This window comes from Lethenteron reissneri, chromosome 28 (genome assembly GCF_015708825.2).
Source record: "Lethenteron reissneri isolate LAM-NWPU_2019-01 chromosome 28, ASM1570882v1, whole genome shotgun sequence".
Lineage (NCBI taxonomy): Eukaryota > Metazoa > Chordata > Hyperoartia > Petromyzontiformes > Petromyzontidae > Lethenteron > Lethenteron reissneri.
This window is the reverse complement of record NC_083806.1, coordinates 6812510-6826902: the sequence shown is the minus strand read 5'-3', so window position 1 is coordinate 6826902 and position 14393 is coordinate 6812510. Positions and strand designations below refer to the sequence as shown.

At 51.6% G+C, this 14393-nt stretch overlaps 1 protein-coding gene and 1 non-coding gene across 3 annotated transcripts in view; one reads left to right on the top strand and one right to left on the bottom strand.

The window, feature by feature from the left end:
- The window catches only part of LOC133348885 (glutathione hydrolase 1 proenzyme-like), a 42778-nt gene that overhangs the window by 21645 nt on the left and 6740 nt on the right, over nt 1–14393 (bottom strand). Inside the window, exons 1-6 of one of the 2 annotated variants that reach the window (XM_061561967.1) lie at nt 11022–11113; nt 8399–8584; nt 6856–6986; nt 6199–6288; nt 4333–4525; nt 2289–2449 (exon numbers count right to left, since the gene is read on the bottom strand). In XM_061561967.1, the coding sequence (XP_061417951.1) occupies nt 2289–2449; nt 4333–4525; nt 6199–6288; nt 6856–6986; nt 8399–8583 (760 nt within the window). In that variant the 5' untranslated portion in view covers nt 8584; nt 11022–11113. Of the gene's footprint in view, nt 1–2288; nt 2450–4332; nt 4526–6198; nt 6289–6855; nt 6987–8398; nt 8585–11021; nt 11114–14393 lie in introns of those variants that run through there. The other variant, XM_061561968.1, reaches the window with a different exon arrangement.
- Nucleotides 13914–13986, top strand: TRNAM-CAU (transfer RNA methionine (anticodon CAU)). The gene has a single exon. It is a non-coding gene; the product is annotated as a tRNA-Met (tRNA).

Here is a 14393-nt window from a genome sequence, read left to right as displayed (position 1 = left end):
TGGGCTGCCAGCCTCCCCCGTGGGGGGCGGCGCTGGCACGTCCGGGAAACCGGACGACCAGGCACCTGCTGATGCGACACCTGCCACCGACTCATACAAGCCGGCCCCTTGTGACGGGCCCGCTGCACGGACTCGCGCCAAAACGCGCCGGTTGTTATGATTAGCTTTCCGCGCGTGTTCCGTTGCTGCGGAACCCGCTCATTGTATATATGTTTTTTTTAATGGTTGTATGTGTGTGTGATAACGATGACCACGCTATCTGCTTGTTGCTTGCTGTCCATGTAAGTGTGTGCGTGTGTTGGGAATGGACGGAGAGTCTGCTGTGGTTGCTGAGTTTCAAAGGGAGTGTGTGCGCTGCTGCGTGGAGTTGTTATCTTGATGGTAAAGTTAATTATTAACGTGGGAGCGTCGGGTATCCTGTGCTGTACCATCTCGTGGGTCACCGTGCGCGATGGGCTTAATTGAAAAAAAAAATTTTTTTTTTCGGCTGTATTATGCTGCGAGGTGCTGTGTGCGATGCGGTCGTTGCATGAGAGGGAATAACTGTGTTGTGGTTGAAAAGTTACGACGGGATTGATGGTGTGTTGGTCGCCTGCAGATTTGCTTGCTATTGTGCTTCAATGTACGCGTGTGATCGCGATATGCTGATTGCATGTGCTGTTATACCGTTCTGTATATGTGTTGCGGTTCCGGGTGGGGGTTTTTTTTTTTTTTAGGGAACCATCGGTTGATGTTACGCTTGTTCTTGTTATTGTTACTGTTACGAGGCACACGTGTATTGACGGTGTTAATCTTTATTCTTGGGGGTTCAGGGATTGTTGCAGCCGGGACGGCTGCGAGCTGTACAGGGGGGGGTGATGTAGGGGTTATTACGGGAGAAACGGCGGACAACAAACACAGGGCTGTCGGCACTCACATACACGGGGGGTCACACCGACGTCCGCATCAGTTATTGCCCACGCCCCCAGCCCTCGGAGGCGATCCCTATAAAAGGTGGAACCCAAAGAGCTCGAGGCAGTTCGACACGAAGCTGACCAGTGAAGATCCAAGACTCGGAGATTAGGCCCTGGGACTCCCCGGTCTCGCCGTCCTTATAAGGGCCGAGCCGGGTAAGCCAGTGGCGCGGCCCAAAGGCTTCCAGACCGCTGCCCTTATCAGGGCAAGGCTGGTTAGCTGGTGCCGAGATCTGTGCTTGCCAGGGCCAGATCAGTCAGCCTCCCGTAGCCCAGTAGAGGAGGACTGGGGGACAGGACAGAGGGCTTAGTACTAGGGTGGGTTTCCCATAGTACGGGTGAAGGGGCCGATACCCCTTCAACTATTGTATCTGTCCCGGAGTTAATAAACAGTGTGTCTCAACTGCCTCATCGTCTCCTCATCAACTTACTACACAGGTAACATCGTCACGATGCCACATGATTAGAGATCGCGACAAAGGTTCAAAGGTAAAGATCCCTCCCAACCCGGATAGCGTTCCGTTGGGGCAAGTGCTGTTAGCGACAAGCTACCAAACGAAGGCCGGTACTGCGGCATGCGAGGGGGTGGGTGGACAACATCACGCCCGGCCGCCTTTGTCTCCCTGAGTGGCGATGTTTACACATTGCACACCAGGTACTCATTTGAGGCCGAGTTCGATTCCAGCTCACGGCCAACACCGATGACGATTATCTGTACCAGTCCTGGGCCTCTCCTAGGTCGACTCGGCCTCAAAGGAGTACCTGGTGCGGCGTGTAAAAACATCGCTACTGGAGGAGACAAAGGCGGCCGGGCGTGGTGTTGTCAACCCACCCCCTCGTGTGCCATGCCGGCTTTCATAGGTGCTCACTAACAGCACTTGCCCCTACAGTCTGTGAAGGCTACACGGGGGAGCTTTATTTTTTGTTTGTGTTAGCTAACAGCACTTGCCCCAACAGTCTGTGAAGGCTACACGGGGGAGTTTTCTTTTTTGTTTGTGTTAGCTAACAGCACTTGCCCCAACAGTCTGTGAAGGCTACACGGGGAGCTTTATTTTTTGTTTGTGTTAGCTAACAGCACTTGCCCCAACAGTCTGTGAAGGCTACACGGGGGAGCTTTATTTTTTGTTTGTGTTAGCTAACAGCACTTGCCCCAACAGTCTGTGAAGGCTACACGGGGGAGCTTTATTTTTTTTTGTGTTAGCTAACAGCACTTGCCCCAACAGTCTGTGAAGGCTACACGGGGGAGCTTTGTTGTTTTTCCTAGCCCCCCCCCACTCACTGCCACCCGACCCCATGAAACGTAACGCGAGGCAGCGCAGCAAGCAGGTCGCCCACCTTCCAGCTGGATGTCGCGGCTGATGTTGCGCGCCAGCGAGCCGGTGTAGAAGGCGTCTGCGCCTTCCCTGGCGATCACCTCCAGCGTGTCGGCCAACTTGGCGAACCTCACCGTGTCGTTCTCGCGCCGCACCTTCCCCGACTCGTCGCAAAACACCTCGCTGCGAAGCGCACGCGGTCGCGACATCGACGGCAGACAGCGTCGACGAAACAAACGCTGACAACAACGCCGACGACGACGACAAAACCAAATCTTGACTCAAAGCTTTCGTGACTGCAGGAATGCATATTGTTTGGGTCTTTCGGTGAAGTCACGTAGATGGGTTCAAAGAAAATAACAAAAATAACGAAAAAACTACGACGTTTCGATCGCAACGCAAGCGGTCGTCATCTGGCTGACAAAAGAGAGGAAAGCTGCTGAGGCAGGCTGTTTTAAAGGTTTGAAATGGGTGTAGCCCAAGGGTCATAAACGAAGTGGGCGGGGCTAGTGATGTTAATGTGAGAAATTAGCATGTTAATGTAAGATTGGAGGGCGACCTCCACGACGAGCGTGCAGAGGTGGCTGTGTTAATGTGAGATACATTATCGTGTTAATGGTTTACATTTCTCAGCCACCTCGTGCGCCGACGTGGTTGCGGCTCTGCGATCTTACATTAACATGCTAATTTATCTCACATTTACATCAATAGTCCCGCCCACTTCGTTTATGACCCTTGGGCTACACCCATTTCCAACCTTTAAAACAGTTTGCCTCAGCAGCTTTCCTCTCTTTTTTAAATCCTTTATATTAAGTTCACTTGCTTGCTTGCTTACGACCGTGCAAATCTTTCGGTCGTTTTTTAACCCACTTCCCGTGATCCAATCGAGCTGACATTTTGCACACAGACTCGTTGTGCGTGACAATTAATGTTCGTGAATTTTTTTCTCCAAAATTTTACACTTTTTAGGACAAAAATATGATATTTAATTACCAATTGCTTAATGGTGCAATGCAATCATCTGACCCATAGGTGGCAGCCATCTCAAGCCAGAGGACGAGAGGACTCTAGCCGCCACGCATATAAAGGATTTATAGTGAAAAACTTTGTTTTTACGGGTTATACTTGTTCAGCCTGATGACGACCGCTTGCGTTGCGATCGAAACGTCGTGGTTTTTGTTATTTTCTCTGAACCTATCTACGTCACTTTACCGAAAGACCCAAAGAAAATAAAAGTGGATGTTTTTTTTTAAATCCTTTATATTAAGTTCACTTGCTTGCTTGCTTGCGTGCTTACGACCGTGCAAATCTTTCGGTCGTTTTTTAACCCACTTCCCGTGATCCAATCGAGCTGACATTTTGCACACAGACTCGTTGTGCGTGACAATTTATTTTCGTGAAATTTTTTTTCCAAAATTTTCCACTTTTTAGGAAAAAAAAATTTCATATTTAATTTAAAATACCAATGTGATAAAAATGAAACTCTTACGCAAGAAAAACAGAAATGAATAAAATAAAACCGATGCCACGCATATAAAGGATTTATAGTTAAAAACTTTGTTTTTACGGGTTAATTTTTTTGTTTGTTCCTTCTCTCTCTCTCTAATCATGTGGGTATTTCGACGGATGACCGTCACTCGAGGTTGAACTCTTTGGTTCGCTCTCGGCCAGGGTTCGAGCGACGTCGCGGGCCTCTGTGAGACTCTGCGGCTGCTGCGTCAAAGTAAACGTCTGCAGCGGCAGCAGCAGCGGGAGCAACGGCACGACGACTCCCGCTCAGAAGTCGCAACCGGGTACCCGATACCCATACCCTACCCGATACCTGGTGCGGCCGGGTACGGGTAGACCATGAGTCACTGGTGAGTCACCGTTTGTCACTCATTTCCCAACGTCTTGTCTCTTCTCACAATTCAAGTTCCTAGAATCAACCCACCCGCGCCTGCAACATGGCTTCATCCCAGAGGTCGCAATCAGGTACCAGTTTGCGACCCTGGTGCGGCCGGGTACGGGTACGGGTAAGGAATCAAAACCCGTTTGCGTCCTCTGCTCCCGCTCAAGTCCCTCACCAGAGCGACGGCCTCGACTCGATCTGCTCCCGGGCGGACTCCATGGCCGCGGCGAGCGCGTTGCTCACGCGGATGCCCCGTCGCGCCATGTCCACGCTCGGCTTGAAGAGGCGCGCCCAGGGCAGGCGGCCGTGGCGGCGGTGCGCCAGCTCGTAGCCGCGCAGCTCGCCGGGAACGGCGACGGCCAGTCCGCCTGAAGACGCGCCGCAAACCACGACCGCAACGACACCGTCACTTGCCGCCGCGCGAACGCCCACGCCATCCCCCCCCCCTACCCCTGTGGCACGAGGCGCTTGACTCATCGCCGAACACGCCACAGCAGCAACCGCGGCGGCGGCGGTGTCGCAAACGGCGTTCGTGCCAGGCTAGGTGCGCTTCGCGTGGCCGTCGCGTGCAAGCGTCGAAGGCTCGCTGCTGCGAGGAGGTTGCGGTACAAAAGCCAGGTGGTGCCATAGGTTGACTGACTGAGATGACTGGCAGGTGCACCACCTGTGCCCCCATACTGTGCCAACACGCGCGCACTCACACACACAACAACAACAACCGCCATTCGCCACTAAGTAGCGGTGACGTCACCACGATGCTTGTGCCAGGCCAAGTGCACACACACACTCACATACACACACACACCCACACACACTTACACACACACTATCACACACATACACTCTCACACACACACACACTCTCACACACTCACACACGCACACACACTCACACACACTCACACATACACTCACACACTCACACATACACTCACACACACACACACTCACACACTCTCACACACACTCACACATACACACACACACACTCTCACACACACTCTCACACACACTCACACATACACTCACACACACACATTCACACATACACACACTCACACACACACACCGCGTGTTCCACACCATGGCACGCGACACGCATCGCGGAAGCGCATCGTCGACGTCGCACCACGCACGCGCCATACCACAAACGTCACGCCGTGCACACACCACGACACGCCGTTCACGTGGGGCATCGTTTACAAATTGTTCGTTCTCAAGACTATTGTGAACCGAAACCGGTGAGCCGGAGTCATAATTTACAACGAAGTGGCAATTCCAAGGAACGGACTCGTTTCCGAGGACATGTCCACCTACAGCCGAACATTCCAACGCAGGATCGTGAGAGGCGTCGATGGCTTGGGGAGGGAGAGTCTTCATCCAGTAGTGGATTGACCATGGCTGATGATGATGTTGTTTTTGTTTCTCCCACTGCCCCTGTGAGTCATTTCTCAAGGATGTGCTGCACGTCATTCGGGGACGTGTTCTGTGTCCGTGCGCAGTGAGACTTGTTGGACATCTGTGAAAAAGAGCTTCATAGCTCACCGGATTCCTCCCGGATAAATACGTCTGCTGATTCTGACTTAATCGGTGCTTCCCAGGTGAACTGTGAGCCACGCAGAGCATCCTGAGGACCATCGACTGTGAGTGCTATTGACGTGGGAGTTTGCGTAGTGGGAGGCAGTGCCGGATTATCCTAGTAGCAAACGTAGCTACAAATACTACGGGCCCCGCACTTTTAAGGGCCCCACTCTAAATGCTTTCAAGCTATCAATTCCGGTTCAGTGATTCTGCACTTGCTCTATGACTATAGTACTATACCGCCTTCAACTTTTATGAACGACTGGGTGTTTAAGGTTAGCGATTTGTCGTATTATCTGGCTGTATATCAAATGAAAAAATACTATTTACTATGCAAGTAAAAAAAGATGAGTGTGTGTGTTTTTATTTATTTAGGGCCCTCTTTATAACATAAATGCTACAGGCCCCGCACAATCTTCATCCGGCACTGGTGGGCGGGTGGAGTGGGCGATGGAGGTACCGGTCAGAGAGAGGTCAGAGTTGTTCCCAAACATGTTCTCCGTGGCGTTGAGTGGAGCCGTCTCCCTCGCGTTTATAAACTCCGCTCTCCCTGCGAGGATGGGCAGGAAAAGGGGGTTTACGCGAGCGAGAAAGAATGATCGTCACTTTGTGCTTACTCACGATGGCATATGCAAGCTCAGTGCTAGACAATGTTTAGATTTCAAAAAACTATCTCCCCCCCCCAACCACAGCCCCCCCCCCAGCCGTTTAGCCTCATTGTCTGTGGGTGCAATGCACGCAGAAAAGACAAAGATCCCCCGTATAGCCTGTAACAGATTGTTGGGGTAAGTGCCGTTAGCGAGTAGCACCTATGAAGGCCGGCACGGCACACGAGGGGGTGGGTGGCCAGCACCACGCCTGGCCGCCTTTGTCTCCCCAGTGGCGATGTTTACACACCGCACCAGGTACTCATTTGAGGCTGAGTTGACCTAGGGGAGGCCAGGGACCGGTTCAGAACTCGCCGGGTTCGTAGCGCTAAACGCTGCACTACCGCTCCCAACATTAACAAACACATGCTCACACACACACACGCTCACACACACGCTCACACACACGCTCACACGAACACACACGCTCACACACACACGCTCACACCCACACACACACGAACACACACCGGTGGAGGCGTTGTAGATGGTGAAGAAGGCCCCGCCGCCAATGCCCATGCTGTGCGCGTTGAAGAGACCGATGCAGAGGAGTGCCGCGATGGCCGCGTCCACCACGGAGCCGCCGTCCTTCATCGCGTCCCTGCGGCCCACGGGGCGGGGCAGGGGGTCAGGGCTCGTGGGTCAGGGTTGCTGAGTCAGGGTTGCTGGGTCAAGCCTCCTGGGTCAGGGTGACTGGGTCAGGTTTATGGGGTCAGGGTTACTGGGTCAAGCCTCCTGGGTCAGGGTGACTGGGTCAGGTTTATGGGGTCAGGGTTACTGGGTCAGGGTTAGTGAATCAGGGCTACTGGGTCAAGCCTCCTGGGTCAGGGTGACTGGGTCAGGTTTATGGGGTCAGGGTTACTAGGTCAGGGTTAGTGAATCAGGGCTACTGGGTCAAGCCTCTTGAGTCAGGGTTACGGGGTCAGGTCTCCAGGGACAGGGTGACTGGGTCAGGTCTGGTTCAGATTTACTCAGGGTTGCTGGGTCAGGGTTACTGGGTCAGGGCTACTGGGACCGGTGTCTCTAGGCTGGGAGTCGATCACTGACACCCCGAAGGGACCCCTCACCCAGTAGCGTAGTTCGGCCACAAATACAACGCGATCTTTTAAAATAAAATTGTTTAATTCGAAACGCTGCCCCGAATCATGACAATTCATCGGACGCCAAATGGGAGGTGATTATTACTCCGCTAGCTTTTCACACAAATACTCGGATTGCCTTCCTCACACGCACATGGAATAGTCCAAACATCCCAATGCAGGACCCTCTTCAAGGCCCACAGCTCACTGGGGCTCATCGCAGACTAAAGGTAAAAGCGCAGCCCTGATCGCCCATGCAAATGCTGGTGGAAAGGCCACCACGAGATGTTAACTCCTTTGCCTGGTATGGAGGAGGTTGTGGGTTCGATCCCAACCCTGACGCCTGCATATTTGGAGTTTTTCATGTTCTCCCCGTGGTCACGTGGATTTTGATCCGGGTCCTCCGCTTTTCCCCTCCACATTTATAATCAAAAATGCGTTTAGAATATTTGTCTGCTATAAATTTACACGTGATAAGCCACTTCGTTGAGCTGTCATTTGTGGCCAGGTCGCTTCTGAAAAATAGCTACATAGCTCAGTGGGCCTTTTGTGGTCAAATAAAAACGGTGGACTGTAGTTTTAATGACGGCATCATCAGCTTCATTGTTATGATTACGGATAATTTTGGTTTCTAAATTTAGAACTCTTAGATTCGTTCCACCTACATTCCCTACCACCACCATCGTCATTGCTATTATTGTGGCTTTCGTGTTATTATCATAATTTTTAGATTCTAAATTTAGAACACTTAAATTCCTTCCACCTGCACCCCCTGACACCAACGTCCTCCCTGCACTGGTGGTTGTCTCAATTTAAGAAGCCCTCTCATAGCAGGAAATCCAGGCTGGCACTAGGTTCGGGGGGTGGGGGGGGTCGAGAGGTCATTTCCCCAGGCCGGCCCGGGCCACGGTGCAATCTCCATCTCCTCTCTCACCTCCCGACCTCGGAGCACGGCCCTGCATCGGCTGCCACGGCGGCGCTGTGGTAAGAGTGGGTCGCCGGGGTCACGGGGGTCGGATCGGTGCGACGAAGACCCAGGGTGAGACCCAGGATGAGAGCCACCGCGAGGCTCACGAGTAAAATCGCCGAGGCGAGCGCCAACTTCGTGTTCTTCTGCATGCTGGATTTTCCAACAAAAGACAAAGATGCCCCCGTCATAGCCTGAACAGGCTATTGCGGCAAGGGCTGCTAACGACCACCTCATCATGCACAGGCACGCAGGTTAATTGGTGAGCACGTGGCTTTGTGGTGGTTGAGTCGGCGGGTGTACGAACGTGGAGATATACCTGGGACCACACGGTCTCATTTCCCCCACCGATGTTTTTGTTTTTATTTCTTCCGGAATCACTCGTGGTATAGATTTAGAGTGGTAGCCACGTGAGTAGTACCGTAACCACGGCCATAGCGATGTGTATACTGGATGTTGTGTGCCGGGTACGGAAATATTTTTGGGCTCGCCCGACCCTAACAGGGCCGGCTCAAATGCAGTAAAGCAGGAACTCAGTCGTGTAGACGCAGTGCCTTTACCAATAATGTCTGGTTAACCTTACTTTCCCTATGCTGATGAGACCCATGAAGTCGAAACCGGTCCCGGGTTTGCTTACTTAAACAAAATGCGGCCCTGTGGCATCGGTCGAGTAAGTCAATAAATGGGCTGATGTACCAGACATGTGTGCCTGTGCGATTTAAAATTCTGCTTATAATTGTCGTTTTTTTTTAAAATACAGATACCGATCTCGTGAACTCGACTCTATGGATCTGCCTTCTCTCTTCGTTCTCCTTACGGAGAAAGGATTGTTGCGTATTTTTAAAGCAGAGCCGCGCGCCTCTGTGTGTGTGTGTGTTAAGCAGTTGAAACACGTCGCTTTACTTTGGAAGTAATTCCCCACTCCGCTTTGTGATGCGGAGTCACGGAGCCGCTGTCTGTAACAGCCCTCCGATGCGTCTGCGGGTTCGGTGCCGCGTGTTTGTTCGGCACGACGTCCGACGTTTCGCTCCACACGCTTCTTCAGGAACGTGGTGCGAAACGTCCGACATCGTGTTGAACAACACAAGCGGCGCAACCCTACAACACCTCATATATATATACAGTAAATATACAAAAGTAAACGTCCGTCCTGAAAAATATAATTTTAACACCCACGAAATGTGACTGGAACTTAATGGTATAATTAACAACTTCGTGCGTCATTCGTCCAGCAGTGGACACATCATGGATGATGAGGATGATGATGATGATGATGAGCTCATATGCTGAGGCCATAATTAGAGAATGCAGTTCCCTGAATTTGCTCCCAACACGTGGACCGAAACGTCGGACATCGTGCCCAAATCACACGACGGCACAACCGGACAAACGCATCGGCGAGGCCGTAGAGCTGCGACTACCTACCGCATCTTAGTCAGGAAAGGATTGTAGCGTGGGATCGTGAACCCTGTCTGTTTGGTCTCCTTGTTAGCGTCTCATCTCGTGGACGAGGAGGAACGGCGGGGGGGGGGGGGTGAAGGGGGGGGGGGTAAGGAGGGGGGGGGGTTGAGGATGAGGAAGAGGGGGGGTGAGGAGGAGGGGGGGTCTCAAGCCGTACCCAATCGCGTGGGAAGGAACATCGTGTGGCTGCGGCGCGATCATTGTTTATTTTTGACTTCCAAGTGTAGGTCGTGTTGGGGGGTGGGGTAGGTGCTACTCGCCGACAGCACTTGCCCCAGCAGTCTGTTAAAGGCTATACGGGGATCTTGTCTTTATCTTTGGGTTTTTTGGTGGTTGTTGAGAATATTCCAGAATGTACCCGTGCGTTTACTTAATCCCGCAGTCTTATATAACAAACAAATCATCGTCAAACACGGCAGCCGAAAAATCATCATCTGTAGCAGAGTTAGTCATCAAGCCACGTTCTATCCACTGCTGGATGACGGCACCCTACGCTGTCGCGAAAGCGGTCACGGTACTGCACTGCCACCACAAGTCCATCTCACTCAACTACTGCACCCACACGCATCGTATATCACCCCATCGCTCTCTCTCTGAGCTCTGATCGCTCCTCTCCCCCTCTGCTTTGCCGGCTTAAATTCCGTTTCCATCATCGTCGTCACCACTATCATCCCAACTCGCCACGCTGTGCCCTCGCCCGAGCCAGATTCATGTTCTTTTGAAGTCGCTCCTGTTATGTCCGCGACGTTCGCCGGTTCCACGCGACTCGGCGTCCCCGTGGTTTGTACGACCGCACATCTGCGAAACTACTGGAGAGCTGTGAAAGAAAGAGCTTCACAGCTCATTGGATTCGTCCAGTCTAAAATTCTGACACCGGGATGCACGTGTCGTGAGTGCGACTGTCGCGGGCAACAAACGCACGTTGCGAGAAATCACGCACGCAATTGTGAGCCGCTCAACGCTTTGTCGCGAGCAACACGACGCGTCGCAGGCGACACGGTGCTATTGTAAATCAACACGACGCGTGAACACGAATCGACGAAGTCGATGGCGTCCGCAGCGTAAACGCCCGAAGAGGATAGCGAGTCGGGGGAGACGCCGTCACAATCACCACCGCCATCAGCCTCACCTGGAGGGACGCGGAGTCAGCGGAGTTGAAGATCGCACCTGAGATGAAGGTGGCACGGCGGGAACAGCAGGGTGTGAGCAAGGGGTGTAGGGGATAAATAGGGGGAGAGGGGGGGGGTTAAGAGGGGCTGCGTGCTGGGAGGGCGGAGGTGATGGTGGGGGGCGGGGCTGGGGTTCGTCCGACTCGCCACCAAACTATGTGCGCTTCGTCGGACGCGCGGTATTTGTGATCACTGACGCGTGCGTTGGGTGCCCGTGTGGGTGCCCGTGTGTGTGTGTGTCAGTGCGTGTGTGTGTGTCTGTGCCGGTGTGTGTGTGTGCGCGTATGTCAGTGTGTGTGTGTCTGTGTGTGCCGGTGTGTGTGTGTGTCTGTGCCGGTGTGTGCGTGTGTGTGCGCGTATGTCAGTGTGTGTGTGTCTGTGCCGGTGTGTGTGTGTGTGCGTCTGTCAGTGCGCGTGTGTGTGTGTGTGTCTGTGCGCGTGTGTGTGTGTGTCTGTGCCGGTGTGTGTGTGTGCGCGTATGTCAGTGCGCGTGTGTGTCCTGTGCCCGTGTATGTGTGTGTCTGTCAGTGCGCGTGTGTGTCTGTGCCGGTGTGTGTGTGTGCGCGTGTGTCAGTGCGCGTGTGTGTGTCTGTGCCGGTGTGTGTGTGTGTGCGGGCTTTATTAGGACACTCTCTGACAGGACTTGCGCCAACAGTCTGTTAAAGGCTATATGGGGGACCTTTGCATCTGTGTGTGTGTGCAGTAGTGTAGCGGTTAGCGCGCTGCGCTACAAACCCGGCGACCCGGAGTCGAGCAGGTGTTGTTGGCCTCCCCGTCCACGCTAGTCCGACGGTTCGAAACGCGATCCTGGATTCCGTGCGCGCGGCGCTCGACGCCGATGGGGCAATCAAAGGGACGATGGATGTGTGACCGTGATGACTGCACGACGATGGTTTGCTGCGCCGGTTAGCGCGCTGCGTTACGAAACCCAACGTCCCGAGTTGGATTCCCGCTCACGGCCAATGGCAGTGGCGTCTGTATCTGAACCGGTCATGGGCCTCGCCTCGGTTTACGCAAGCCTGAAAATTTTGTACCTTGGTGTAAACATCAGCCATGGGGAGACAAAGGCGGCCGGGCGTGGTGTTAACCACCAATCCACCTGTTTGTGTGTCGCACCGGCCTTCATAAGCGCTCGCGAACAGCACTTGCCCCAAGTCTATGAGAGACTTTACGGGGCATTTTTGTCTTTGGTTGGGGAAATGGTGGGGAAGTGGGGAGGAGTGGGTGGGGGTGGGGGAGGCAGATTTGATAGGTTTCTTGGGTCAAGGGTCGATTACCGAGTGTTCGCTTTGAGGTCACAGCCGCATGATTGCATCCATTCGCCTGGAGTCGAAGTGGACCTCGCTCTGTGGAACTCTTACATCCGAAGATCACTCCGCCCTCTCCACTCCACCCACCCCAAACTCCTCTTCCCTACAGAGCAGCGGTTCTTACTTACCCTTTACTGCAGCCTTGCAGTAATGTTAATGAATGCATAGGGCTTGATGAAACAAAGTCAAATTTTTATTTAAAGCTTTCGTGACTGCAGGGATTCATATTCATGGTTCTTTCGGTAAAGTCACGTAGAGGGGAAATAATAAAATAATACAAATATAAAACAATAAAAACTCTCACGACGTTTCGACTGCAACACAAGAAATCATCATCAGGTGTGAAATCCACAGCAAGAAAAAGTGGCACTTTTTTTCAAATTTTCTTGCTGTGGATTTCACACCTGATGATGATTGCTTGTGTTGCAGTCGGAACGTCGTGAGAATTTTTATTGTTTTATATTTATATTATTTTATTATTTCCCTTCTCCGTGACTTTACCGAAAGAACCAAGAATATGAAACAAAGTCAGTTGTATCTACATCATGGGACCTCTTTTGCCAGTACCAAAATATGATAATAGTGGTTTCCCCTTTTATCTGGCAACAATACAGGTGTTAAGTTGTTAAAACACCAAACTGAAACCTTTTACAAGAAATAATGTCTGCATGAACCAGTGATGATGATGATAATTGGCGTGCAATCCCCAGTCCTCCTCTTCGCCTTGGCCAAACAACACACTTGTTATTTGTTTATGCCCATTTTGCTTATATTCGCTCAATATCAGAATCAGAATTTGTATTTATACTGGGGGAATCCGATGAGCTAAAAAGCTCCCTTTCACAGATGAGCAGTCGGGGCGGGTAAAAATGTCCAAAGCAAAACACAATACAATACCTATTGCTTTGCGACTCGCAGATGGCAGTGAGGCGGTGGCCGCCGAGTGGTTTTTTTGCGCCCTCTAAACAAAAAAAGCCCAGCAGCCTGTATTTTGGAAAGGAGAGATATGATAATTGGTTTTTTACCCTTCTATCTGGCAACAAACTGACACCTTTTTTACAAGGAGTCATGTTTGCATAGTTGATTGGTCAACTTCAAAGACAGTGCTTACATTATCAGAGTTGTGTTTTTTGTTTGCATTATGACTGCAGGTATTGTGGTCTATGCAAACATGACTCCTTGTAAAAAAAAGGTGTCAGTTTTGTTGCCAGATAGAAGGGTAAAAAACCAATTATCATATTTTTTACTGGCAAATGAGGTTCCAATGGTGTAAAGGAGAGGTGTTTTTTGCTGATTCCTGGTGTACGAATTGTTGAAGTTGCCTTGGGATCTCCAGTTGTTAGCGAAACGAGACGAAGGCACGTCGACACCGTACCTGGCGCAACGTGTCAACACGGCCACTCGGGAGACAAAGGCGGCCGGGCGTGGTGCTGGTCACCCCACACCCCCTTGTGTGCCGCCACAATGCCTGCTAACAGCACTTGCCCCAACAGTCTTTGGGGCCTGTATGAGAGGGGGGCCCTTTGTCTGTGCTCTGCAGTTGCCTCGTTAGCGCAGTAGGTAGCGCGTCAGTCTCATAATCTGAAGGTCGTGAGTTCGATCCTCACACGGGGCACGCGGAATATTTTATTTTTATTTCTCTCTGTCCAAAAAGTTACCTATAACGTCTTGAACAACTTTTAAAATTCGTATCCTTCTGTGGATTGGGCATGACGGATGCTGCTGCTGACGATTGTTAGAGCAAATATTGGGTCTTAATACGTATCGCTATTTTAGCGGACCAAAGCTTTACCCACGACACCCTGGACCAGATTGACCAACTTTTTGTTGCAACTATTACAAAAAAAAGGCCGAGATTTTCGGATTATTGAAAAACAAAAACCTGCACGTGAATGATGTCCTGCGTGTTTTTATTTATCTAATCTTGATTTAGTTTTATATATATATAATTACGTTGTTGCGTCGATATGTTCCTATCGCGCGGTGTTTATAGCCCTCCCCCAAGTCTCCCTGACAGAAGAG